The 27,673-nt window shown below is 34.5% G+C and overlaps 1 protein-coding gene across 9 annotated transcripts in view; it reads left to right on the top strand.

Moving 5' to 3' along the window:
• The window catches only part of ARHGAP32 (Rho GTPase activating protein 32), a 308,498-nt gene that overhangs the window by 133,755 nt on the left and 147,070 nt on the right, over positions 1–27,673 (top strand). For 5 of the 9 annotated variants that reach the window (XM_050755922.1, XM_050755919.1, XM_050755916.1 and 2 more), the window contains exons 3-5: positions 13,316–13,407; positions 14,276–14,317; positions 14,667–14,751. In XM_050755922.1, coding sequence (XP_050611879.1) covers positions 13,316–13,407; positions 14,276–14,317; positions 14,667–14,751 — 219 coding nt within the window. Of the gene's footprint in view, positions 1–10,918; positions 11,013–13,315; positions 13,408–13,745; positions 13,919–14,206; positions 14,318–14,666; positions 14,752–27,673 lie in introns of those variants that run through there. The other 4 variants (XM_050755918.1, XM_050755924.1, XM_050755923.1 and 1 more) reach the window with 4 other exon arrangements.

Below are 27,673 nucleotides of genomic sequence, written 5' to 3'. Positions count from 1 at the left end.
CATGAAATAGGACATATTATTATTGTTTAATTAATAAGACTTTGAGTTATTTTTCATTTAGATGAATATCTTTATGATGAGTTTTGCTTTTTCTTTTTACTACTATGTTACAGGGAATTACTTAACTAATTAATACAGAGATTCCCATATTACTTGCCAAAAGGGTTTTATTGATTCATATTCTAAAAAGTAATGTTTAGTGACTTTTGTGCCATTGTTTTCAGTCTTACAAAGTTTTAAAATATAAAATTTTGATAAGAGGAAAGTATTTCTCATTCTAATTTTTTATTTTTAAAACTTCATTGTGTTTGAACTTCTTCTACACTGTTTTAGACATAGTGGGTTTTGTGATAAAAATCCAGTTTAATTCAAATTCTGTGATTAACACACTGTGCAAATCTCTTCTTTCCTGGTCTTAGTTTCCTCTTTACAGTGGAATGTCTAAATGAGATGTCTTTCAACTCCATGATTGTGTTGAACATCTCTCCGTACCCTATTTTGTTTTCTTAGTTAAAAATTGGTAATGCTCATTGGTGTTCTGTTAACACCTGTCAGGATGGAGTTTATAGTATTTTGAAAGGGTTAGACACATAAATAATATGGAGAGGGTGGGCTTATGGTGGGGCTGACTGTAGAAGTAGCCAGCTTTATGGTTCTGTATCAGAACACAATGTGTTAAACTACTTTTATGTCAGTTTACAGTTACCCAGTCAATGTTAGCACTTTGGATATGGGACCAAGATAACACGGTATTTGAAAGATTCTTTAAAGATCTGTACAGTGGAGGAATGGTAGAATATTTTTTTGGATTAGGAAACAGTGAAGTAGACAGAATAAAACGTTGCCAATTCCTAGTTTTGCAAGCTTTCCATATCAAATTGTATTTTCCTGAAATGGATGAGCTGTTCTCTATGTGGTTTAACTGGTTCAGATTATAGGGATACAAATATTTCCCTCTTAGGGATGCTCTACTCTTTAAGACTGCATTGGTTTTTTTTTTTTTTTTTTTACCAGTAAGAGTATACTTTTGGCTTATATTAAGCTTGTGGTAAACTATAAACCTCAGATCTTGTTACATGAATTCTTGTCAAACAGTTTGCTCCCCATCCCCATATTTATATAATTGAATTTTGAATTTAAATTCAGGGCTTCAATTTTTATTCTTGCTACAGTTCACATTCATTTGGTTCGTCTTGGCAGCTTTTAAAAATCTCTTTGAATTCTGTCACTCAGAGTTTGTGAATGTCCATTTCAGTTTTCTTTTATCTATAAATTTGATAAATGTATGTCATATATTTTAATGTGCTTTTATTAAAATGTTGAGAAAAGAATAAAAAAGCCCTGTGATATTCTGCCTGTTTCCTGCTGCATGTTAACGTACAGTAATTGACAATGAACATTCTTCAGTATTTAATCAGCTTCAAATTTATTTAACTGTGTTAATATTGAATTCTCATTTTATAATCTTACGCACAAGTGTATCACAAAGTACTATATGCCGTGCCATAATCAAGATTTAATACATCATCTGCATGTGACTGTCCACTGTCATTCTAGCTGCCTTATTTAAACACACAGACACACACCCTCAAAAAAGAAATGAATATGGGTTTCTACTTAATTTCTTTGATTTCATATTTGTATCTCTTATACTTAAAACCTTAGTTTTTAGTGACATTAATAACTATTTGTTTGCTTTAATCTTCTACTTTTAATAGTTTCAGAATAATAATGTCAGTATTCCCAAACATTTTGTTTCCTTTCATCTTTACGACATATCCCACTAGGAATATATTGTTAGTACTTTTCTTCACTGTCATTTGAGGTAATTCCTCTCTGTGTGCTTAAGGCACCAACTTATAATTAAGTTCATTTGTTTTATTTGTTTTTTGATCTTAGGGATTGCCCTTTCATCCCATTTTAATTTAATTTAATTCAATTTTACAAATACTTAAAACACTTACATGACCCCAAAATCTGAACTACAAAACTGAGACATTCACAAAAATCTTCCATCCCTATCTCTTTGTTGCCTCCTAGGTAAGCATCTAAATTAGTTTTTAGTTTATCTTCCCATTGTTTTAAGTGTAAGAAAACACACATATATATATTTTTTATATTTACAGTCTTTTAGTTAAAGGTAACCTGTTTTTGTACCCTGCTTTTTTTTTTCAGTTCATATGTGCTGATGACTACTTCATAGCAATAAATTGAAATATTCCTCATTCCTTTTATAGCTGTGACTATTCCATTGTGTGGATGCAGTATAGTGTATTCAACTGTTTTCTTTCAATGGATATCTAGGTTTTTTTCACCCTTTAGTTACTAGATAGTCATGCAGAGAATAACCTTATACCTATGGATGCATATGGCATTTTATACTTTTGTTAGTATAAGAAGAAAATGGTTTTAAAAAATCATCGTTAGTTTGATAAGATGTAAGAGAGAGCAGAGGTAAATATGTTTTCAATCTACTACTGTGAACCAAAAGTCCTGCTAGGTAGTTCTTATCGTGAATGGGTGTTGAGTTTTATCAGACAATTTTTCTATTATCTATTGCAATAATCTAATGTTTTTTCCTCATTTTAATTGTAATTAAAGACTTAATGATAATAATAGATGTTCTATTAAACCATCCTTGCATTCTTGAAACAAATTTAATTCACTTATGATGTATATATTTAACACAATGATAGATTTGATTTATTATTCTATTTGGCTTATTTTTTTGCATTTGTGTTTAATAAAATTAGCCTGTAATTTTCTACTTTCTTGCTATTGTCTCTTTTTCCCATTTAATTTTATTTACTTTGTTATTGAGGTATATCTTACATACAGAGAAGTCACAGATCTTATCTTATAGCTTTATGACTTTTTGCTTATGTTTTCTACTTATATGACCACCACCCAGATTTAAACATGAAACTTTTCCTGAAATTCAGAAAGCTCCCTTGAGTAGCTCTCAGTCATTAGCTTTCCCACCAAAGGTAACCATTGTTTTTATACGTGAAATCCTGCAATATGTAGTTTTTGTGCTTGGGTTCTGTTTATGTGTAGTAGAATCTTATTGTGGGCTTTATTTCTATGATGATTATTTATGTTTGGCACCATTTCATATTCTTATTGACCCTGAGATATCCTCTTTTGTAATGTGCTCATTCAAGTTTTGCCCTTTTCTTCTGTTAGGTTGTCTTTTTTTTAAGTTAATGTTTAGTAGTTCTTTATCTATTATAGGCACTAGTCATTTATCTGAGACATATCTTCTAATTTCTTCTTTTAGACTCTGACTTATCTTTTTGAACGCTTAATTTTATCATTTGGTAATCAGAAATACTTAGCTTTAGTGAAGTCCACTTTATTAAATTTTGTAGGGTGTCAGAATAATTGTTTTTTCTGTGTGCGTCCTTTTAGGAAATCTTTGCCTATCCCAATGTCATGAAAGTACTTTGTAGAAGAACATGTTTACCTTTTATGTTTGGGTCTGTGAACTATTTAAAATTGATTTTTTGTGCATGATGTGAGGTTTGGGTTAAGATTCTTTTATTATTATTATTATTATTTTTGAGATGGAGTCTCGCTCTGTCCCAGGCTGGAGTGCAGTTTCGCGATCTTGGCTCACTGCAAGCTCCTCCTCCTGGGTTCTCGCCATTCTCCTGCCTCAGCCTCCCGAGTAGCTGGGACTACAGGCGCCGGTCACCACGCCCGGCTAATTTTTTGTATTTTTAGTAGAGATGGGGTTTCACCGTGTTAGCCAGGATGGTCTCGATCTCCTGACCTCGTGATCCGCCCACCTTGGCCTCCCAGAGTGCTGGGATTACAGACGTGAGCCACCATGCCCGGCCAACATTCATTTTTATTCATGTAGAAATCAGATTGACTTAGTACAGTTATTGAAATGGGCATCTTTTTTCTGACTTAATTGCAGTGGTGCCTTTGTCATGAGTCACATAACCATATTGTTGGCTGCTGTCTGAATTCTCTGTTGTGATCTTTTGGTCCATTTTTCTAGGCTTAGACCAAATACCACACTGTCTTAGTTATTATACTTTTACATAAAACTTGATATCTGATAGGTAGTGTCTTCCAGCTTTGCCCTTCTTATCTTGGTACTTCTGTGTCTTTTGCATTTCTATATACGTTTTTAGAATTAGTTTCCCAATTTCTGCAGATAAGTCTACAGATAATATTGGGGAAGAATTGACACCTTGACATTATTGTATCTTCTAATCTATACAAATGAGGCGCATGTGCATGTATAATATATCTATTTAGATTGTCTTTAATTTTTGAACAATGTTTGTAGTTTTTAGTATAGAATTCTGTCTTAATCTGTTCTGGCTGCTATAACAACATACCTTAGACTTGGTAAAAACAATAGAAATTTGCTGCTCATAGTTTTGGAGGCTGGGAAGTCCAAGATCAGTCCAGCAGATTCAGTGTCTGGCGAGGGTTTCTTTCTTAGAAGTGGCACCTTTTATGTGTTCTCACATGGTGGAACACAAAACAGGCTCCCACAACTCATGCCTCTTTTATAAGGGCACTAATTCCATTCATGAGGGCAGAGCCATCATGGCATAATCGCCTCCCAAAGGCCTGACCTCTTAATACCATCACCTTGGGGGTTAGGTTTTAATATACACATTTTGATGGAACACAGATGTTCAGAACATAGCAAGGTCTTTCACATTTTTTATTAGATATGTTCCTAGGTATTTGATGTTTTCTTCAATGCTATTATAGTTGGAATTTTACAATTGGCTTTAAAATTTTATATTCCACATGTTTATTGCTAATATGTTTCAAATCTAGTTAATTTTTGTGTATTTACTTTATGCCTAGAGACCTTGACACATTCTTTGATTAATTCTGAGTTTGTGAATTCTTTCAGATTTCACATGTGCACTATCTTTTATTTCTTTTACTTTCCTGATTGTGCTGGTGAGGCACTCCAGAATAATGATGAATAGATGTGGTACATACATCCTTCTCTTGTTCTTGATATCAAATTTGAAACTTTAAATATTTCATCATTAAGTACTACAGACCTTTAGTTTCTTTCTGGATACTTTTCTTAAAACTCACACTAAGGATGTTCTCTTTATTTTTTAGTGTGCTGATTTTTTTTTGTTTTTAACGAATAGGGTTTGGAATTGTTTCAGGTGTTTGTACTGCCTCAGAGATGACTGTATGATTATTTGTTCCACTACAGTCTTGGGATGTTCTGCTTGATCATAGTGTTTTATCTTTTTTTACATACTCTTGGTTCCAGTTTACTAACTTTTCATATTATACTTAAAATTATTATTTTATACTTCAAGTAGAATGTAGAAATCCTACCACCATCTAGGTTCCCTTATCTACCATCCTTATGTTATAGATTTTATATAGATCACATAAACTTTCACCAGTTTTATAATTTGTGCTTTCACGTGGCACGTATATTTTAAAGCATTTAAGTGGAGATTAATAATCTGTTATATTTACCTAATTATTCACCATTTCTGTTCTTCCTTCTTGCCAGAAGGGCCAAATTTCAGTTAACCTGAGTTATTTTCCTTCTACCTGAAGCGCTGCTTTTAGCATTTCTTTTAGAGCCTATCTACTGGTGACAAATTCTCTTAGTTTTCTCTTATCTTAGTGTGTTTTTATTTTTACATCATTTCTGAAGGATATTGTCACTTGACACAGATTTCTGGGTTGAGAGTTCTTTCCGAATTGCATAGACATTGCCCCACTGTCTCCTGGTTTCTGATGAGAAATCCACAGTCATTTAAATCCTTATTACTCTATGCCAATATATAATGTATCTTTTTTGTTTCTGGATGCTGTCAGAATGCTTACTTTATATTTGGTTTTCAACAGCTTGATTATGATGTTTTGGTTTGTAGTTTTCTTTGATGTTACTTGTTTTGTTTTCTGTGATCTTGAATCTGTAAATGTATATCTTTCAATAAATTTGTAATGTTTTCAGAAATTTCATTTTTTCCCTGTACTAGTGTGTTTTTTCTCACCTTCAGAGACTTCAAAGACATGAGCGTTAGATCTTTTGATATTGTCCCTTAGCTGTCTTTAGGTCTGTTCATATTTTGTCAGTCTTTTAAAACAATTAACTATCTTCAGATTGCATAATTTTTTGTCTGTTGTCAGATTCACTGAATCTTTTCTCTGTCAGTCTTCCTCCTGCTCACTCTTCCCCTGGCTCTAAACATGTAAGACATGCCTCCTTCCTCTTTGCCTTCCACTGTGATTGTAAGTTTCCTGAGGCCTTGCCAGTCATGCTTCCTAAACAGCCTGTGGAACCGTGAACCACCTAAACCCCTTTTCTTTGTAAATTACCCAGTCTCAGGGTATTTTATTATGCTAAGCCAGTATTTTTTGAGATGCTACATTTCTCTGTTCTAAAAATTATATTTGGGTTTTTTAATAGTTTTTATTTTTATTTTTGTAAGAGTATTTCAGTCTTTCCATTGGTTCCAATATCTAATGCAGTGTGTTTATAATACCTGTTTTAAAGTGTTTGTCTGATTAGTCCAATCTGTTTCATGTCAGATTTGACATTTCTAGATTGTATTTTCCTTTGGAAATAGCTCATATTTGTCTGGTTTTTGATATAGCTAGTATTTTTTAATTATGTCGTGGACATTCTGAATATTATGCTGTGAGACTGACTCCTTGTTGAAATTCTCTGGAGAATGTTGATTTGTGCTTTATTAGACATCAGTCTGACTGGGTTCAGATTGAAGTTTCATCTAGATTTTTATAGGTGGTGGTTTCAACATCAGTTCAGTTTCATGGGGATCACTGTGGTCTTATCTTGTGGGTTTTTTTTTTTTTTTTTTTTTTTGCCCGGATCTTGCTCTGTTGCTCAGGCTGGAGTGCAGTGGCATTGCTCATGGCTTTCTGCAGCCTTAACCTTAGGCTCAAGCAATCCTCCCACCTCAGCACACTGAGTAGCTGTGACTACAGGCACATGCCACCATGCCTGGCTAACATTTACATTTTTCTGTAGAGATGGGGTCTCCCTGTGTTGCCCAGGCTGGCCTCAAAACTCCTGGATTCAAGCGATCCTCTTGCCTTGGCCTCCCAAAGTCCTGGGATTACAGGCATGAGCTACTGTGCCCAGCCTGCTGTTTTTTTACTGGGGACTTTGCCCATATTCTCTGGCTCTCCAGGACTGCTTTTCCTGTTTTCTTTGGTGGGAAAGATAAAGTTCTCTAAGAGTTTTAAAACTCTTGCACTGAGCATTAGCAAAAATAGCTAATGCATGGTAGGCTTAACACCAAGGTGATGGGTTGATAGGTGCAGCAAACCACATGGCAAATGTTTACCTCTGTAACAAACCTGCACATGCTGCACATGTACCCCAGAACTTAAAATAAAAATAAAAATTAAAAACCAAAAAGTCTTGCCTTGCACTATTTTTCCTGATTTGGGCTGCTGTTGGGTCTAAGTAATGGAAGAAAAGAGAGAAAATAATACCAAGGGTTATCCCCACAGCCTTTATACAGTAGGGTCTTCCTTTATTGTTTCTCTACTCAAAAATGGGTTTTCACTGAGGCTCTTAAGTACCCATACCACCACTCAACTGGTGATATGGTTTGGATTTGTGGGCCCACCCAAATCTCATGTAAAATTGTAATTCCCAAAGTTGGAGGAGCAGCCTGGTGGGAGGTGATTGGATCATGGGGAAGGATTTCCCCCTTGCTGTTTTCATCGTAGTGAGTGAGTTCTTACGAGATCTGGTTGCTTAAAAGTGGTTTTGGGTGATTTTTTATTGGAGACTTTGCCCACGTTCTCTGGCTCTCCAAGGCTGTTTTTCCTGTTTTCTTTGGGTGGTTTTCATATCTGGGGTTAACTGGTATTATAAAATGAGTTTGAAAGACATCATTCTTTTTCAGTTCTATGGAGTATTATTATTCTCTCATTTCTCGTTGTTTCCATAGTTATCATAACTATTCCAGGCGAATGTGGAACCAGCTAAAGTTCTATACAAATTCCCCTTGACCTTTTTACTGTTAATTTTAACACCCACACACACAAGTGAGTAAAATGCACTAATGTTTGTCCATTTGATGTCCTGTATACTTCTGTGAAACCACCAACCACACCGAGATATAAAGCATTTCTTAGTAAGGTTTTTTCGTATTTCTCACCAGCCAGATGTAACACTGTTCTTATTTCTATGAATAATTTTACCTCTTCTTGAACTTCATATAAAGGTAATAATACAGCAAGATTTTTTTTCTTCTGTCTTCTTTCATGTGCTGTAACAACTGTTAGATTTATTCATGTTGTTTAATATATTAATAATTATAATATATTAATAATTATTTTTCAGTCACAGAATTCCATTACATATATATATATGCCATAATTTATTCACCGATTCTACTCTGTGTATTTATAATGTTTCTATTTTTAGTGATTATGAATAAGCTTCTGTTAATATTTATGTGCAAGTTTTTGTTGTACATATGAAATAATTTAGGGGGATACACATTTGGGAGTGTAGTCATAGGATCATGGAGTATGGTTAGTAGGAATTGCCAATTAATTATCAAACAGTTTCCCAAATGGTTATGCTGTTGTATACTCTAACCAGCAATGCATCTTTGCCAACACTGGTATTCTATTTTATTTTTAATTTGGGCTTTTTGGCAGATGTGTACTGTTACTTCATTGTGGTTTTATTTTGCATTTTCTTGATGAGTAATGACACCGAGTAGCTTGATTATTGACTCTAAGTATTCTGTTTTGTGAAATACCTGTTGAGGTTTTTTTTTGCCAGTTTAAAAATTGGATTATTAGTTATTTTGTTACAAGGAGTTCTTTATATATGTTGAGTATAAGTTCCTTGTTTGTAATTTTGATGCCATTGAATGTATTAATTTTTTTCTCTTCAGAGTGTTTTTTTTTTTTGCTTCTTGTTACTTAGCTCAGATTTATTATTCTGTGTTTATTTTTAGAAGATTTATTATTTTTCATATTGAATGAATTTCCATCCTGAATTAATTTTTGCATATTAAGAGAAGATGGAAGTTTTATTCTTAATTTTTGCATACTTTTAAAAACTGTGCTGTTCCCATTTATTGACAGTGCTGTTCTTTTGAATTGCGTTGGCTCCTTTGTCATAAATAAACTTTTATTGTATCCGTGTGGGCCTTTTTTGGACTGCATTATATTTCATTCATTTGTTTGTCCTTAACTCTAGTGGCACTTTGTCTTACTGAGTATTGCTTTTTAATAAGTCTTGAAATTAGAAGGTCTAAGTAAGACTTCTAACTTTGAGGTTTATAATTAATGGAAAGCTATTAAATATCTTGGCATATTATGTCCTACAAATATGACTAGCTTTAACTTAATTAAAAAAAATTGAAGATAGAGAATATAAGATGAAAACAGTGTTACACACAATAATAACTACATACCCACCAAAATGTGAAATTATGTTCATTTCTTTTATCTTGTTAATTGTAAAACAAAGGTAAAGAAGTACCTATCAGAATGAAAAAAGTAAAAAGATTCAATAGTATTTGATGTTTGTGAGGTGGTCAGAAAGTAGGCGCTCTTACGCATGCTTGGTAGCAGTGTGAATTAGATCAGGCCCTCTGGAAGATCATTGAGCAGTGTGCTTCAAACAGTAAGGGTAAAATATTTTTAATCATAAAATTAGACCTATTAAAATGACTCTGTTAACTGTAGACTTTCATAGATAATAATGTCATCTAGGGGAATTAAAAATCAGAGATAAAATCATTATGTGCTTTTCTAGGGTAGTTAACAATGCTCAGTTTCTTTGACTGTTTTCCTTGAAGGATGCTAAATTTTAGTGTTGTAATGGAGATTGTGGATGTCAAATGTTAGTAAAGTATGTACGCATGTTATTCCATTGGCTTCATGCTCAAGAAATTTACCCTCTTGATGAATGGAAAAGTCTTTTATTAGAGAACAACACTACATGGCAGTTTGCATTAAAAGATGAATAAAAATATAATGAAATGCTCCAATATACTGTATACAGGATAAATCCTTTGAAAGATTAATGAAGGAAAGTATCAACATTTGGCAAAATTATCAGTATAGGATTAAATGGACTAGGTGGATTTGAATTGGATTTTGAGGATAAGGTTGTATAGGCAGGGATAATGAACATGCTGAATTATATAGTGTAAACAAGTAGGGAAGAGTGAGGAGATAAAAATTGTTATTGAATCCGTTAATTTCCTTAATCTTTTGGTCTAATTTTCTAGGATGCCAGTTAATCGTTAGAGATAGACACATAGAGCGTTTAAATGTAAATGGTGTGTGCTTTTCTGAACATAAGTTCAGTTGTCTTTTGAGGTCTTTTGAGTGTTCTGTTGATGAATGGTGCTGTTACTGTGTTGATGATATTATAAACTCTATTTTGGAAGCATAATTAAGCGATAATTATAACATGAAAAAATCGGAAAAATTATTTTTATGAATGAATATCAGTTAATGAACTATTTTCTAAAAAAGAACTTCCTTAATCTTTGGTTTGGAGCAACAGAATAAATAACACAAGTATGTGCTCTCAATAGAAATTTAAGGTAATTTATTTTATTTTTAAAATATGTAGATGAAAATATTAGTTCATCAGGTGATCGAATAATAGTACAGTATTTTCCTTTCAATTCCACTGGCTTCATCTTAAAAGAGTAAATGATAAAACCTTGTTATGTTAAAGTGTATTGTATTTGTTCATTCACAAAAATATACTGAGAGCCTAGGATATTCCTGGAACTTTTCTGTGCTGTAGGAAAATATTGCTGTACAGAACATACATGGTCACAGGCTAGTTGAACTATTGATTCAGACATATTTTCGTGAACCCTCTGAAGCTTTTTGGACCCTTGTTTGGTTCACTGGCCTAATTATTATCATTTTGTCTTTTTAGGCAGAGATTTTCCTGTCAGACCCTTTTGCGTAACCTGTGGATTTACCTTTGGGTCATGTTTCCATCTACAGCCCAGTCAGTTGTGGTTGCAGAGGTGTGTGGTACATGATGTTCCTCCCTCATGCGGATTATAGGCTGGGCAGGTTTTCTTGTTTTCTCCTTAGATGTGTTTAGGAACAGTGGCCTCCCTAGCTAGCACATAGCTTGCTAACGTTTCAATTTCCAGTCTACCAATTACATCATCTCCATTTATTAACTCAGTCTAGTGGATTCTTTTTTATTCTTTTATGTTTTTAAGTCAATTTATGAACAATGCAGAATAGTGAAAAGCCACCTTATCAGAAATGTTAATAAGAATTTAAGCTTGGCAAACCTGTTATGTCAAGTAAATTTTGGTGCACAAACATCATAAAAGATGAAAGAGTATTGTCACACTTTCACTTTTTTTTTAAATGGCAAAACCAGATGATCCAGGTTGTTGCAGAATATTGCATGAAAAAGTACTTTCAGTTGAATGACCAATTGGAGAATACTGTATTTCCTTTTTTGTCCTTAGAAATATCTTGTTCACTCAGTTCTTAATACTCAATACTGTATTCATCTAGGATATTATAATTAGTCTGATGTATCATGTACGTGATTGTTTTGCCATCTTTATTAGAGTCTAGAGTGCTGTTGTCTCTTTGTACCCACCTTTTCATGTATCTATTCATTATATCTTTCTTTGTCAGTGTTTTTCTCTTTTCTGTAAGTGAAAGAAAACGAAAACTATTGAATTAGTGAATATGTTAAATGAAAGTGAAATGGACTAGAAAGATGGTGTCTCCAAGCTTTTTAAATACCTTCTTGAAAGATGAGGCGATTTGGGCAACACACTATAAAAACTGGATGATAATTTATTTCACCACAGCACTAACTTTGTAGGACAGGGCTTTGCGAACTTTACCTTGTTGGGTGCCTGTTTTTGCAAATCAAGTTTTTTTGGAACATGGCTGTGTTTGGTCATTTACAAGTGGCTGCTTTTACACTACAATAGCAGAATTGAATAGTGGCAAAGATAATGTGGCCCACAAACCTAAAGTATTTACCAGCTGGCTCTTTAAGAAAAAGTTTGTCAACTCTTTTTCTAGGATATTATCTCCTTTTCCCTTTTTTAAAATATACTTTTTATTTTAGTCTTAAATTTTTTTTTCTAGTGTGATAGGGTATACTTGGATGCTGATCAGTACTGATGAAATAATACCTAGGATTATGAAGTAACTTTGTATCTAGAGGAAAGATAAGACAAGATATTATCTTATATTTATAAAAAGTTTCATTGAATCCATATGATAGCTGTGCAAGATGGAATGAGTTCTGTTTCATTACTGAAGAATATAATAATACTCTGTTTTCTTTGGGAGACCTATAAGAAGGAATAAAAATACATCTAAGAAGGCTTGATCATGAAATATCAACCCTTATAAATAGTTAAATTTGCTAAAAAACAACCCTCAAAAAGAAAAAATGAACCCAGCACGTTGTGATGACGTAACAAGGTTTCATTCTCATAAATTCATACATTGTTAACTCATATCTTTGAAAAGTCCTATTTAAAAAAAAAACAAACATGTATCTAAACTGTCTGGCTTTTTTTTTTTTTCTCTCGCAAGAAAACATTACAGAAGTTAAGGTTGTGATTCTCCGCCCAACTTACTTTAACTGCTTATCCGACATTATTCTCGCCTATTGAGTCATGTGGCATGGGCTATCATAATTCAGCTTAAGTTTTTTTAAATTATAAATCATATGTATTATAGCACAAAATTTATTTTTAAGATAGATATTTGGAATTGACTTTTATTTTGTCCAGAGTGTTAAGAACTTTTTGATTTTTCATTTTGTTTTTTTTTAAAATGATATACCTGATTGTGTCACTGAAGTGAAGAATTCACCACTGTGAAAACTATGATAGACTAAGGAGTAATTTGGAAGTATTTATATACATGTCATGTTCAGATTTTGGTGTGAGAAATACATGTTTTAATCTCTTAATTTCTATGTTTATATTAACATTTTAATGTTTATTATTTTAACCAAGGTTATTTTATTCCAACAACTTTCAGGGGAAATTTTAATTCATATTGAGATATATAATAGCTGGTTTTGAAATCTGATTACAAAAGCATGAAGATTCTTATTCTCACAGAAAAATTTCCCTTATACAGTAAAGCTGAATATTTAAATCAGGTGAATAATTTATATTCTTAATAATTAAAACTCAAGTAAGATTATTAAACCAAGATATATTTTGTAGGTAAAAAGTCAGAAGAACTATTAACATAAATCATAACCTGCTTTTTAAAAAAGTATAATACTAAAGGAATAGTCATAAATATTTTGTCTTTATTTTTTAAGGCAAGAGGCGCAGATGTTCCTGAGATTCCTGGAGATCTTACTCTTAAGACGTGTGGCAGTACAGCCAGTATGAAGGTTAAGCATGTAAAAAAGTGAGTATAACTTTACAGTGGGTTCTAAATGAATTCCTATGAATGGAAATCAGTTCTTTAGTTCTCTTAAAACTTTTATTTAGACTTTTTACAAAAATATGCTGTTACTGAGCAATTGTTAATCCTTAAATTATGACTCAGCAGTGGAATAGGCCTACAGATTATCCACTCATCTAAAATATACTTTATTTTTGTTCTTGAAGCAACTTATGTCATTTTCTGTTATGTTACAGTTGTTTGATAGGTACAATCTAACCATGTCATTCTTGGTACCCTTAGTGCATGCTCTCATTCATTCGGAAATACCAGCTTTATTGTCTGAGTTATGAGATTATTAGATTTCAGGTTTGCCTTTGAGGAGCATGAAGTAGATGCCAAGAGTTGACTATTAAGTGAAATACAGGTTGAGCATCCCTAATCTGAAGCTATGAAATCCAGAGTGCTCCAAAATGTGAAACTTTTTGAGTGCCAACATGGTAGCACAAATGGAAAATTTCACACCTGACCTTACGTGAGTGTTCGCAGTTAAAATTTTGTTTCATGCACAAAATTATTTAAAATATTGTATAACATTACCTTCAGGCTGTGTATAAAATGTATATGAAATATAAATGAATTTTTTGTGTAGACTTGGGTCCCAGCCCCAAGATACCCATAGATATAAGCAAATATTCCAAAATCTGAAAAAATCTGAAATCCAAAATTCTTCTGGTCTCTGTGTCATTTCGAATAAGGGCTATTCATCCTATACCTGAAGCTAATCAGTTTTAAACAGGAAAACCATCTTTTCACTTGGTAGAGTTAGATAGCCATGCTTCATGTGTAAGCAGAGGAAAGACAAGGATAAACATGTTCATTCTGCGTCCAGGTCCACCACTCCAGGACTGATGGGCTGTGACAACATTCACAGGTAAAACCTGGTTTCGTACTTTGTGTTGGGCATGCTGCTCTGGTTAGAAGCTGGCTGTTCACAGTTTCCATAACATTTGCTGAAAATAACAGTTTTTCTATGGACATTGATTTGGGTCAACATTAGGAGATACGGTGATGCTTTTTTTATTTTTGGTTTTGTTCTGTACACTAAATATAATACTCATCTGATTCAGTGTATTTTTAAGAGGATTTGTGTGGATATGTGTGGCTCATGCGCATGTGCTTACTAAATATTTTTGCTTGCATGAGCTCTTGTATTTTCCCCTTAAACTTAGTAATTTTTACTATTTCACTATCTTGTTTTTTATTTATTTCATGTGTTTCAGGTTACCCTTCACTAAAGGTCACTTTCCGAAGATGGCTGAATGTGCGCATTTCCATTATGAGAATGTTGAGTTCGGCAGCATACAGGTATATTGAAATATTTCTTACATCCTGATTTAAGATTTACATATCTACCTTTATGTCTATATGCTTATCTGTATATCTGCATCTAATAGATGACACTTTGAAGTAGTTTTTTTTTAAATTGATGTCTTATTGGTTGAGGTAAAATCTTCTCTTCTGTTGACAAATACTTGATGTCACGTTGACATATAAAAGTAACCATCACGCTAACATGTATCAGTTAAGGAAAATCAGTCCTGTCCCCCTCTGTTTTCCTATATCATGTCCATATGTCCATGGCTTTGTGTAGTGACTTTCTATTCTGACCTTATGTAACCTTGTCTTAATTAATTGTTGTGCACTTTGATACTTGGTAGATTAAAGTGTTCTCACTTTATTCTTCTTTTTCAGAAATGTTTTTACTGTTACTGCTTTTGCATTTACATACAAATTATTGAATCTAACTTGACATCAAGCTACATACTTTGCTCTCATTATATCATTGGCAGCTTAATGTCCTTTGTACATTATATCTGTATTAATGTGAAAAAACTATTAAAAACTTTAAAAATAGCCAGATTGTGGTTATTTAAAAAATTATATTTTCCCAGAGGAACAGAAACCACTCTTTACATTGTCTTTTCAAAATAGGCTAATAGAAAAAAAAGTCTTGATTTCTACACACAAAATGGAGAGGTAGTCCACTTCCTGTCCTTGCCCTGACCACCGTCTGTCCAGAAGAAGACTCATGAGACGTGATTGATTTGTGCTACTTTTTGTAATTTTATTTCATAAACAAGTGAGATGAATTTGATCTATAGGATTTATGAAAGTGAAGGACATTTCTATTTCAAATAAATTGACAGTTTAAAATAGCACTAGAGATTTATAATGCTGTGACATCAAACAAAGGATATTTTGTTCCATTAGTGTGTATGTCCTTGGGACTGCAGTTATCGTGATAAATTTCTTAGGTCAGGAAGAGCTGATTAAGAAAACAGTAATTAGTACATTTTTCATTTTGTGACTGTTAAGCATTTGATATATCTGTTTGAGTGATTTAGTTTACTCAGCTTGCAATTCAGCTAAACTATTTTCTACTTAATTTATTTTGCTTTTTTTTTTTTTCATCTTTACAAGATTGAATGAGCTCTTTTGGAGGCGGTAAACATTGTAAGGAGTTTTAGCAAAGTGAAAAGAAATAGGACGCTAGAGATCTAAAACCAAAGAATATTTAAATGTTAACATTATATGAAAGGTTAGGAAATCTCTAAAGCATCTGATTTAAAATAGAAACAGAGCTATTATTGGTAAGCATTGTATAATGAAATAGAAAAAGCACTGGCCTTAGTTCACAAATATAGATTCTAATTTTCTTTTTGCTTCTTAGGAAGTTTATGACCTTGGGCAAGTAGCTTAGCCTCTTTGGTTTTATTTCCTTTATGAGGTGAATGAGGTTGTGCGAAATAGTATCATAGTTCTAAACTTTTATTATTTTATATTTAAAGAGTTTATAATGGCAGCATTGAGGATGTGGGTAGGGAATAGACAGTTGTTACTCAGCTGCGTTTGGCTCTCTTGAGATTTTGTTAAGTGCCTGTTATTAGAGTCCAGTTCTCTTAATTGGAGGACTGTGTCTCATTTTTATGGGGAGAACACATTAGGGAGACTTTCTACCAATGAACAGACCTGTAATCTTCATTTTAGAGGGTCATACCATGTTTCACTTTCTCGATTGCATTTACTTCAACCCTGTAAAATTCCATTACTCAGGCAGAAGAGGGAAAAAAGATATGATACTAAGTCAGTGTGTGACCCTGCATATATGAGGTGTATGAGTGAGATGTTTGAGGATTGTATTGATTGACCACGAGGCCTCTGGAGTATGGAAGATAGGGGTGGTTCAGAGGAAACCAGCCCAGCTGCACCTTGCTGGGCCACACCAGAATCATCTTTCTCTGTTGACTGTGCTCTATTTGGCGCACCTTTCCTGCCAAGTTTTGTCCTGCCTCTGTTCTGTGTCTTTGGAGACTGGCCTCTACATACCATGTCTACCAGTTTTGCTTGTCTTCTGTTTCTGGATGAATTCAGCCCATGTCAGATACCATCAGGAGGAAAACATTAGTTTTCATTAACTAAGTTATGTAGCAAAAGAACTGTAATAGTATCCTGACTTGACTTACATGCTTATGTTTTTTTTTAATCTTGGGTTGCTGTTCTCTCTTTGGCTAGTATAAGGTTTTACATTTTGATGGACCTATTGAATGCCATTTAAAGAAAAAAACAGTAATATTAACCTCTAAACAATCCTGCGTTCTATCTGCTATAAGCAGTTAAAGTTCATATGTCTCAGTTCTTATTCTTTATCATTTTATAAACATCTTGCTTTTTACACAGGTAAATATTAGCACATTTGATTCTAAACATGTTTATGGAAAATGAATCCTTTATTTTCAATATAAGGGGGGTGGTGGGGGTGGGGGTGGGGGGGGGGTGGGGGGGGGGGGGGGGTGGGTGGTGGGGGGGGGTGGGGGGGGGGGTGGGAGGTTGGAATATGTTCTGAAGAGAAAACAAGTAAGACAACTTAGTAAAATGTATCAATAATAGATCATCAGTTGTTTGCTGGACAGCTCTAGTATAAATCAGTAGGTTGTTCATACTGTCACTCGGCCAACTTGGTTGTTGCTTTTCATATGTACCAATTCTGGAACATTCTGCAGTGACATACCTTCCCTTTTTTACTCTGATCTTAGAAATTTCTCTTTGATTTACAGATTTATTGTCTTTGTGTTTACTGCTCTTCCTTCTCTTCAGATCTGAAAGTTGGTAATTGCCATTGGCCATCATATCCTAGTATGACAGAGATGTTAACGTCTCCTACATTTTAAACATCCGGACAAAATAATCTTTAACTTTCGTGCTTTTAGTTCTGGAATGAAATAGTAATTTTTTTTTTTTTTTTTTTTTTTGAGACGGAGTCTCGCTCTGTCGCCCAGGCTGGAGTGCAGTGGCCCAATCTCAGCTCACTGCAAGCTCCGCCTCCCGGTTTTACGCCATTCTCCTGCCTCAGCCTCCCGAGTAGCTGGGACTACAGGCGCCCGCCACCTCGCTCGGCTAGTTTTTTGTATTTTTTAGTAGAGACGGGGTTTCACTGTGTCAGCCAGGATGGTCTCGATCTCCTGACCTCGTGATCCGCCTGTCTTGGCCTCCCAAAGTGCTGGGATTACAGGCTTGAGCCACCGCGCCTGGCCGAAATAGTTATTTTTAATCCTATATGTTAGAAATTCCAATGATCAATTTTGTTTAGTCTGAAAGACACAGTTGCTTAAAAACAATTTAGACGTAAGTCAGTACTTTTACTGGGTCAGTACTGTCATTACCATATAATGATATATAATGTACAAAGGACATTTTTATGATCTCTCCTTTGAATTCCAGCCTTGTATATCCAGCTGACTTCCCTGCATCTTCACTCGGATGCCTAATAACAGCACAATCATTGCAGCATGTCCAGAACAGTCTTTCAGACCTGCTCTTTCTGCTGACTTCCCATCTTGGTAAATAGCAATTCTATCCTTTCAGTTCCTGAGGCCAGCCAAGAACCGTGGAGCATCTTGGACATCTCTCTTTCCGTCAGTCTACACATCCAGTCCATCAGCAGGTTTTTTGGCTCCATCTTTAAAATAAATCCAGGTTCTAACCATGCCCACCTGCTTCTCTGCTATCACCTTACACTAAAGCATTGTCTTTTGGGAGGATTATTTCAGTAGACTTCTATAGTTGGCACAGCAGCAAGAATGATTCTTTTCAATGTAAGTCCAATCATGTCACTTTTAAAAAACTCTCTAGTTAGTGTTCATCTTATTCAGAGTAAAAGTCAGATTTCTTAAACTTTTCTACAAGGATTTACAGAATGTACCCTTACTTTTCCGACCTCATCTTTCTTCTCTTCCCCTTGGACAGGGTGATCCAGCCACAGTGGCCTCTTTGTTTTCTGCCAGTATGTGTACCCCCTTCTCAGGGCCTTGGTACTTTTTGTTTCCTCTACTTAAAGTGCTCCTTTAGGAGAGCCACACACCTTGCTGCCTCCTCTTTTAAAAGTACTTGCTCCAGTGCTGTCTTCCCAGACTGCACCTTCGTTACATAAGATTGCAACTCTAGTCAGCGGCTTTCCTCATCTCCCTCTCGTTTATTTCCCTCCATACCGCTTAACACCATTCGGCATGCTAAATATTTTATTATTTATTTTCTTCCCCTCAACATCTAGAACAGTGGTTGACACATTAAAAACTCCGCAATGAATATTTGTTTAATGAGTAATAGATGAATGAGATGAATGGATGCATGAGTTTATATTTGAAGAAGAGATACAATTGGTTTTAAAAATGCTGTTTTACTATTTTGTTGTTATTTATCATTTAAAATTTGTTCTTATATGATAAGAATATATATTCCTTATGAGTGTTTATTTATTATAAAACAAATTATGTAACCATCCTGTTTAAGTCTCAGTTCGGTTCCTTCAGTTGTAATGTGTGGTATAGGACAGATATTATGCTGAGGAGAAAGGTGCTGGTGTGGTGTAGAATGGGTATGGCCAGCTGCTGCAGTTAGCCTGGGTCTTGCTTTCCTTATCTTCACACTGAAAAGGAAGTACGGTTACTAGATACACTAGAATACTAGGTGACAGCTAATGTTCCTTCAAGCTAAGAAATTGTAGATGAACTATGAGTTCTGATTCAGGTTGTGATAAGGTGAAGAGGAAAAGAGATATAACAGCACAAGGGAGGAGAAGTTGTATCATGCCATATTCTTATTTTAGTCTGCTTCCATAGAGCTTGAATAAACTATTAATATCTGTAAAAATTAGTACAGATAATTGCTCATGTCATAGAAGTAGCTTGTTGAAACATCTTTATATTCCTGGGACACGTTATGCTGAGTTATATATATATTTAAAAGTAAATTCCTTTTTTACACTCTACTAAGATTTTATAACTTCTGCATCTATGTTTATTGGTGGAGTTAACCTGTGTGCTATACTTGTCCCACTAGCCTAAGACTGGGGAATTTCTGCTCCCCTGTCCCATTCTCCACCCCTTTAAAATAAATGTACTGGAATATTTTGTGTAAACGGAATTACCTGTTCTTTGAAGGGTTAGTAGAATTTTCCTGTTAAAACCTTTTGAAACTGGTTCCCAATTGGGTACTTAATCTTTATCATCTTTACTTACCATTTCAACTTATGATTTGATTATTGCTCATTAGGTTCTTTTGTATCTCCTTAGATCAATTTTTGTCATATTTTCTTAAAAATTGTTCATTTAATGTAGCTTTTTAAATTCATGGATTATAAGTTGTACACAAGATATTATTAAGTCTTGGTCTTGTCAAGGAACCAGCTTGTGGTTTTACTGATCAACCAAAGTTTTTTTTTCTTTATTTTTCATGCCAATAATTTCTAAGTATAACTTTTCTTTTGTTTCTTGAATTGAAAGTTTAGTTTTTCTTATTTTTTTTTTTCTAGAAAAGAGTTGAGAATAATGTGTATTGCCTACTAGGATTTGCTTCTCAAAAACTAGCTTTGTCATAAACCAACTTTGTCAAATATTAATATTACACTACATATACTACTTAATCTCTTCTTTAGAGAAATAGAATGTAACAGGTATTGTTAATAATTCATTTGTTTTTAGGTATTAATTTTTTAATAAGTGCATTTAAGTTTGGATATTTTCCTGTGAATAGCACTTTGGCCAAATTCTACAGGTTTGATTCATAAATGTCGTATGTTTAGTTTAGAGAAATTTAAATTTCTAAAAAAAGATAAACAATTACTAGAAGGGGCTTTTTGTTTTGAGTAAAGCCACATGTAGTTTAAAATTCTGAAAATTTATTGTTATTGCACTTATTTTCCCTGTTGTATTATTCTGCAGTCCAAAAACAAAGATTAATTTACATTTTACAAAGTATTTTTTAGTAAGCGGAGGGGGAAAGTCTCTTGTAGCAGGCAAAGAAATGACCAGTGTATTGAGTCTGATCAGTTTGAGGCGGCACTGTTCCTGTTGTGCTTTGTGTTGTACCGCCATCTAGTGTGTAGGGTGGCAAAAGGATATGTTTGATTTATATTTTCTTTATCATCTGGTATCTGAAGTTATCACTTGATGTGTTTCTTTTTATCCAATTTCATACAAAACATTAAGTTAAATTAACCTGAGTGGTAGAGTTCAGGTTTTTGTACAAATAAGAAATAGGAAAAGTATGAATTTAGTATCTGTGTCTTGAGCTTTCTACACACAAGCTGCCTGCAAGGGGCTTGAAAATGCTGTCGTGGCTTTCTGTCATTGGATGCATTTCTGCCTTGATATTGGGAAATGTGGAAAAAAGTAGTAAAGTTTGACCTGAGTGTAGGAATATTGAGGGTTAATAATACAAACAATTTTAAAAGCCTGAAGTTCCATTTAAAATGAAGTAATCAGAATTGTAATAAAAATACAAGCCAGTATTTATTGAATATTTTGTGTGAGCCAGGCATTATATCAAGTACTGTTTACACATTGTCTCAATTATGCTCCACAACAATTTCAGGTACAGAAATTTAGCTGAAAAGAGCTTAAGAACTTACTCAAGTTCTTAAACTGTTTTGCAGACTATATTCGAATCAAGGCAGTCTGACACTAGAGCTATTCTGCGTGTATTGCTAGAACAGAATAGACTGACTCAACTAATATTTTAACAAAAAGAAATAAACTATGATTCTGGAATATCTCGCATCTTTAATGTAGTTGAAGGTTAAAAAGTATGATACATAATATTGCAGTGTAACCTTAAGTAATTTCCAGTGTGATCTTAAGTAAATTCTTAATGTCTCTGGTCATCAGTTTCCTCATTTGTAAAATACAAATAAATGTATCTATTCTAACTATATCACAAAGTGCTATGGGAATTAAGTGACATAATTGACATAAGTGACTTTTTTTTTTTTTTTTGAGGCGGAGTTTCACTCTTGTTGCCCAGGCTGGAGTGCAATGGCACGATCTCGGCTCACCGCAACCTCCGCCTCCCTGGTTCAAGCAATTCTCCTGCCTCAGCCTCCCTAGTAGCTGGGATTATAGGCATGTGCCACCAGGCCCAGCTAATTTTTGTATTTTTAGTAGAGACGGGGTTTCTCCATGTTGGTCAGGCTGGTCTCGAACTCCCGACCTCAGGTGATCCACCCGCCTCGGCCTCCCAAAGTGCTGGAATTACAGGCATGAGCCACTGCGCCCGGCCTCATAAGTGACATTTTAAAGTGCTTTAGAGAAAGGCAAAAGTTCTAGGGAAGCACTTAGGTAAAGTCAAATAATCACCTTTAAAATGTGGAAAGTCATACTTGTCCTGATGACCCAAGGACAGTGTTGTCAGGATTGAGGCAGTGGATACTGACTTCACCAGAGTACTTCCTATCAGTTAAGCTTTCATCATTAATAAAAATAAATTAATGAAAAGGTTATCTCTCCCCATTTTGTTAAGACACTTGCAGTTTGAAAAATTGACTTGTACATATTTTCAGTTTAAAAAAATCTTACACAGAAGTACTATTACTACATGTGTAATCATTTGACATAAAAGCCATGCTAATTTTATTCTCACCCTGGCCACAAAGTTTAGTTTTCCTCAAAAGAAATAAAAATCTTAACCTTACTTTTCTGCATGTTCTGCAGTAATACTCCCTCTTATACAGGGAAATCATTGTCCTTTCAGGGGAGGATTTGAAATGAAATGTTCAGATAGTGAGTTACCAGTTCCACTGTCATCTGAGTACTGGATTTTCACTGTATCTCATTTGAGATTATTCAGTCCAAGAATCAGATGTGTAGAAGTGGTTGGATTGTGAAAAAATATATCTAGAGTGGAGTCAGTCAAAATTTCAGGCAGCTTACTTGTAGTATTGTTGAGTCTGAAACTCTGAAGAGTCTGCGATGTTTTCCTACTAGTAAGCTAACAAGTTGGCTTGCCACAATTACAGACACACTGCGCACATCCTCACTCTCTTTCTCTTTCTCTGTCACCACCCTTTCCCCCAGCAGAAACCTGAAGTCTCTGGACCAGAAATCAAGCCCTTGTTTACTTGAAAAGTAACTTATGTTGGTTCCCTAGGCCCTAGTTCTCCATAAAGTGATGTGGTGACAACCAGAGATACCCTGTGTTTACAAGTGGGATTTGGTACCACAAGAGAACTCTGCACTTAGGAAACTTGAAGTTTATACAGGATAGCTGGCATTGCTGCCCATTCTCCTTTCTCAGGATAGAGAGAGAGAGAGACCTTTGCTCTGGAATGTAAACAAAATCTCTGGGAAAAAGAAGCAAAGATCTGTGTTTCACAAACACCCTGGAATGCAAACATGGCTTGGGGGAGAGAGAAAACCTTTATCTCTGGAGGGCTCCATCTTTAGGGTTACTGGGTTAAGTTCAGTCCCTTAGCCCAGGTGCCAGAGCTCTTTGCTTAGAAAGCCCCGACCATGCTGAAATGTAAAAATATGTATGAAGCAGTTTCCTGACAAATATATGTTCTTAAGTGAGAGCATCAGTAAGAAGAGGGTTGTGATTCTGCTGTTGTGTTATTTGGTCTCATTTTCCAGGTATTCTTCACAGTGAACTGATGGTGATTCTAGTGTTTAAAGATGAGCACATCAGTTGCTTTATCTGATACTCAGCTGAGAAAACAGTGCTCTATTCCAATTCTGGAAAGAAAAACTGTTAGGTCTGTTAAGATGCTTATAGGTCTCTAGCTTTTTCCTGGTAAATCTAAAGGGTAATTTTGCCTTTTATTGATTTTCACCTTATGTGCTGGAAATTAGAACTTACTTCACTTATTAACCTTGTAAGATGTAATTCTACTGTAGAATTATTCTTCCTCTTGGCATCCTGAACTCAGTAGTTTTAAAGTAGTGTTTTCAGTGTCAAGTATTAGGAGGTTGAAGGTAGGGTGGGTGGACCACCTAATATCATACAACAGAAATTATTTTTTGTGTCTCCACGTCTGCTACACAGGCTGTGAGGTGAAAGAAAACTTGTTTACAAACCCCATAGGTATGACACAGTGAAACTGCAGCCATTACAGAACTACAAAAGATGAATAAAAGAAAAGAACTCTTTCATTTGCAATCTGTTGATTAGGCTTTGGTGAATGGTTTCTTCTGTGGGTGGGTGGTATATTTTTACCCTGTTCTATGCTACTGATTTCCATTTTCCATATGGAGAAAGAACTTTTCTGAACATTTGAAGACTTGCTGAATAGAGTTGTATTTTTAAAGATCCTAACAACACTAATTGTAATTGGTTTCCATGGTGATAGAAAAGTGAGCTCAATACAGGAAAAATAACTCCAAAGATAGATTTGGAAGAAATTTAGAAATACGGGATTTGGAAATCCTGTTTGCCATTTCTAATAGATGAAGGACTGAAATATTATTAAATTGAAAGAAGTGAAAATTATTTAAATCACTGAGTTCACGTCATAAATTTCTACAGGCAAATATAGTTCAGTCCTTCATAGTGTATAGTCTTTGTACATATAGTTCACATACTGCATAAAATACATTAATATTCAGACATGTGTATAGGGTGTATTAAAACCCACCGTTCACTTAGTGTAGTTTTATTGAATATCTTCTATGTGCTAGCCACCTATGTGAGTACCACTGATGAAGTAGATAATCTTTCCTCAGAGAAAACAAGTAATATACCAATAAATTCAAGAGAAGAACGGTGTTATAAATGTTGGAAGAGTGCTTATAGGTATTCAGGGGCGAGAGAGATTATGTCCTGTGGCATTCAAAAGTCTTCACCTTTATTGAAGATTGAATAGAATTTGGATATGCAGAGATAATCCTTAGCAAAAAGAACAATGCTGGAGACATCACACTACCTATCTTCAAAATATGAGAAGGCCATTGTAACCTGAACAGAGTGCTGTTGGTATAAAAACAAACATGTAGAGTAATGGAACAGGATACAAAACCCAGAAAGAAATCCACATATTTACAGCCAAAATTTTTGTATGAAGTTGCCAAAAACATACATTGACAAAGGATACACCCTTTTCAATAAATGTTGCTGGGAAAAGTGGATGTCCACATGTAGAAGAATAAAACTAGACCCTTATGTCTCATCATATAAAACAGTCAACCCAAGATGGATTCAGGACTTAAACGTAAGACCTGAATCTGTAAAACTACTAGAAGAAAACAGAGGAAACACTTCTGGATATTGGTCTTGGCAAAGATTTTATGGCTAAGACCTAAGCACAGGCAACAGAAAGAAAAATAGACAAATGATATCGTATTAAACTAAGAACCTTTTGCACAGCAAGGAAACAATCGACAGTGTCTGAAGAGACAACTGGTAGAGTGGGAGGAAATATTTGTAAATGATATCCCACAAGGGAGTTATACAAGGAATTCAAACAACTCAACAGCAAAAACAAAAACAAAAACCAAAAAATAAAAAACACAAATCTCATTAAAAAGTGAGCAAAGGCAAAAGAAGACATTCATACAGCCAACAGACACATGAAAAAATGCTCATCATCACTGGCCATCAGAGAAATGCAAATCAAAACCACAATGAGATACCATCTCACACCAGTTAGAATGGCAATCATTAAAAAGTCAGGAAACAACAGGTGCTGGAGAGGATGTGGAGAAATAGGAACACTTTTACACTGTTGGTGGGATTGTAAACTAGTTCAACCATTATGGAAAACAGTATGGCGATTCCTCAAGGATCTAGAACTAGATGTACCATATGACCCAGCCATCCCATTACTGGGTATATACCCAAAGGATTATAAATTATGCTGCTATAAAGACACATGCACACGTATGTTTATTGCGGCACTATTCACAATAGCAAAGACTTGGAACCAACCCAAATGTCCATCAGTGACAGATTGGATTAAGAAAATGTGGCACATATACACCATGGAATACTATGCAGCCATAAAAAAGGATGAGTTTGTGTCCTTTGTAGGGACATGGATGCAGCTGGAAACCATCATTCTTAGCAAACTATCACAAGAACAGAAAACCAAACACCGCATGTTCTCACTCATAGGTGGGAACTGAACAAGATCACTTGGACTCAGGAAGGGGAACATCACACACCGGGGCCTATATTGGGGAGGAGGGAGGGGGGAGGGGGGAGGGATTGCATTGGGAGTTATACCTGATGTAAATGACGAGTTGATGGGTGCAGCACACCAACAAGGCACAAGTATACATATGTAACAAACCTGCACGTTATGCACATGTACCCTATAACTTAAAGTATAATAATAATAAATAAATTAAAAAAAAAAAAAAGTGAGCAAAGGATAACAATAGAGTTTTCAAAGAAGATATACAAATGGCCAACAGATACATGAAAAATACTCAACATCACTAATCATCAGGGAAATGCAAATCAAAAACCACAGTTAGTTATATTATCTTACTCCTGTTAGAACGGCTAGTTTTTAATAACAAAAAATAATAGATGCCAGTGAGTATGCAGAGAAAAGGGACCTCTTAAACACTGTTGTCAGGAATGTAAATGAGTACAGGCACTATTTGAAACAGTATGGAGATTTCTCAAAAAACTAAAAATAGAACTACCATATGATCCAACCGTTATACTACTGCACATGCATCTAAAGGAAAGTAAATCAGTGTATCAAATTGATACCCGCGTTCCCATGTTTATTGCAGCACTATTTACAATAACAAAGATAGGAAATCAACCCACCTGTCTCTCCACAGACGAATGGTAACTCTGTGTATATACATATACACACACCATACTCTCTCTCTATATATGCAATCGCATACTCTTTGGCCACAAAAGAGAATGAAATTCTGTCATTTGCAGCAACATGGATGGAACTAAAGGTCATCGTGTGAAATGAAATAATCTAGCCACAGAAAGACAAATATTGTATATTCTCACATGTGGGATCTAAAACACTTGATCTAATAGAGGTAGAGAGTAGAATAACAGTCTGAGAAGGGGCAACATGATGAAGAAGTTTGATTAATGGGAAGAGACATGCAGTTAGATAGAAGGTGTAAGTTATAATGTTCAATACCAGAGTAGGATGACTATAGTTAACAACCATGTATGTATATTTCAAAGTAGCTGAAAGAGAGATCTTGACAATGATTCCAACACATAAAAATGGTAAATACTTAAGGTGATGGAAATCCCAAATACCCTGATTTGATAATGACGCTTTCTGTGCTTGTAACAAAGTATCACATGTAACTCACACATATGTAAAATATTATGTATCAATTTAAAAATTGTACATTCAAAGACACTATCAAGAGAGTGAAAAGAATCCATTGAATGGGAATAATGCAAATCATATATCTGAAGCAAATTATATGTAGAACTACTACAACTCAACAACAAAATATCAACAACCCACTTCACAAATCAGCAAAGGGTTTGAGCAGATATTTTTCCAATTTTTCCAAAGAAGATATGGAGGTGATCAACAAACATATAAAAATATTCTAGTCTATTCATTATTGAAAGGTCATATTGAACTCAACTAGTGCTTTTGTAGAACTGCTTATTTCTCCTTTCAGTTCTGTCATGTTTGCTTTATATATTTTGGTGCTCTTTTGCTTCTAATTGTTTCTAATTGTTGTATGTTCTTGATGAATTTTCTCATTTCATCAATATATAATGTTCATTTTTGTCTTAATGTCTATTTTGTCTGATATTAGTATAGCTACCCAGGTCTTTTTGCTTTTCATCTACATGGAATATAATTTTTCATCTTTTCATTTTCAACATATTTGTATCTTTGGATCTAAATTGAGTCTCTTGTAGAAAGCAAGTAGTTGGATTGTGTTTGTTTTTAATCCATTCTCCATCTCTGCCTTATGATTGTAGAGTTTACTCTATTTACATTTGTAGT

Source organism: Macaca thibetana, chromosome 14, assembly GCF_024542745.1.
Source record: "Macaca thibetana thibetana isolate TM-01 chromosome 14, ASM2454274v1, whole genome shotgun sequence".
Taxonomy (NCBI): domain Eukaryota; kingdom Metazoa; phylum Chordata; class Mammalia; order Primates; family Cercopithecidae; genus Macaca; species Macaca thibetana.
The sequence above is the reverse complement of the archived record's forward strand: the minus strand, read 5'-3'. Positions and strand labels throughout refer to the sequence as shown.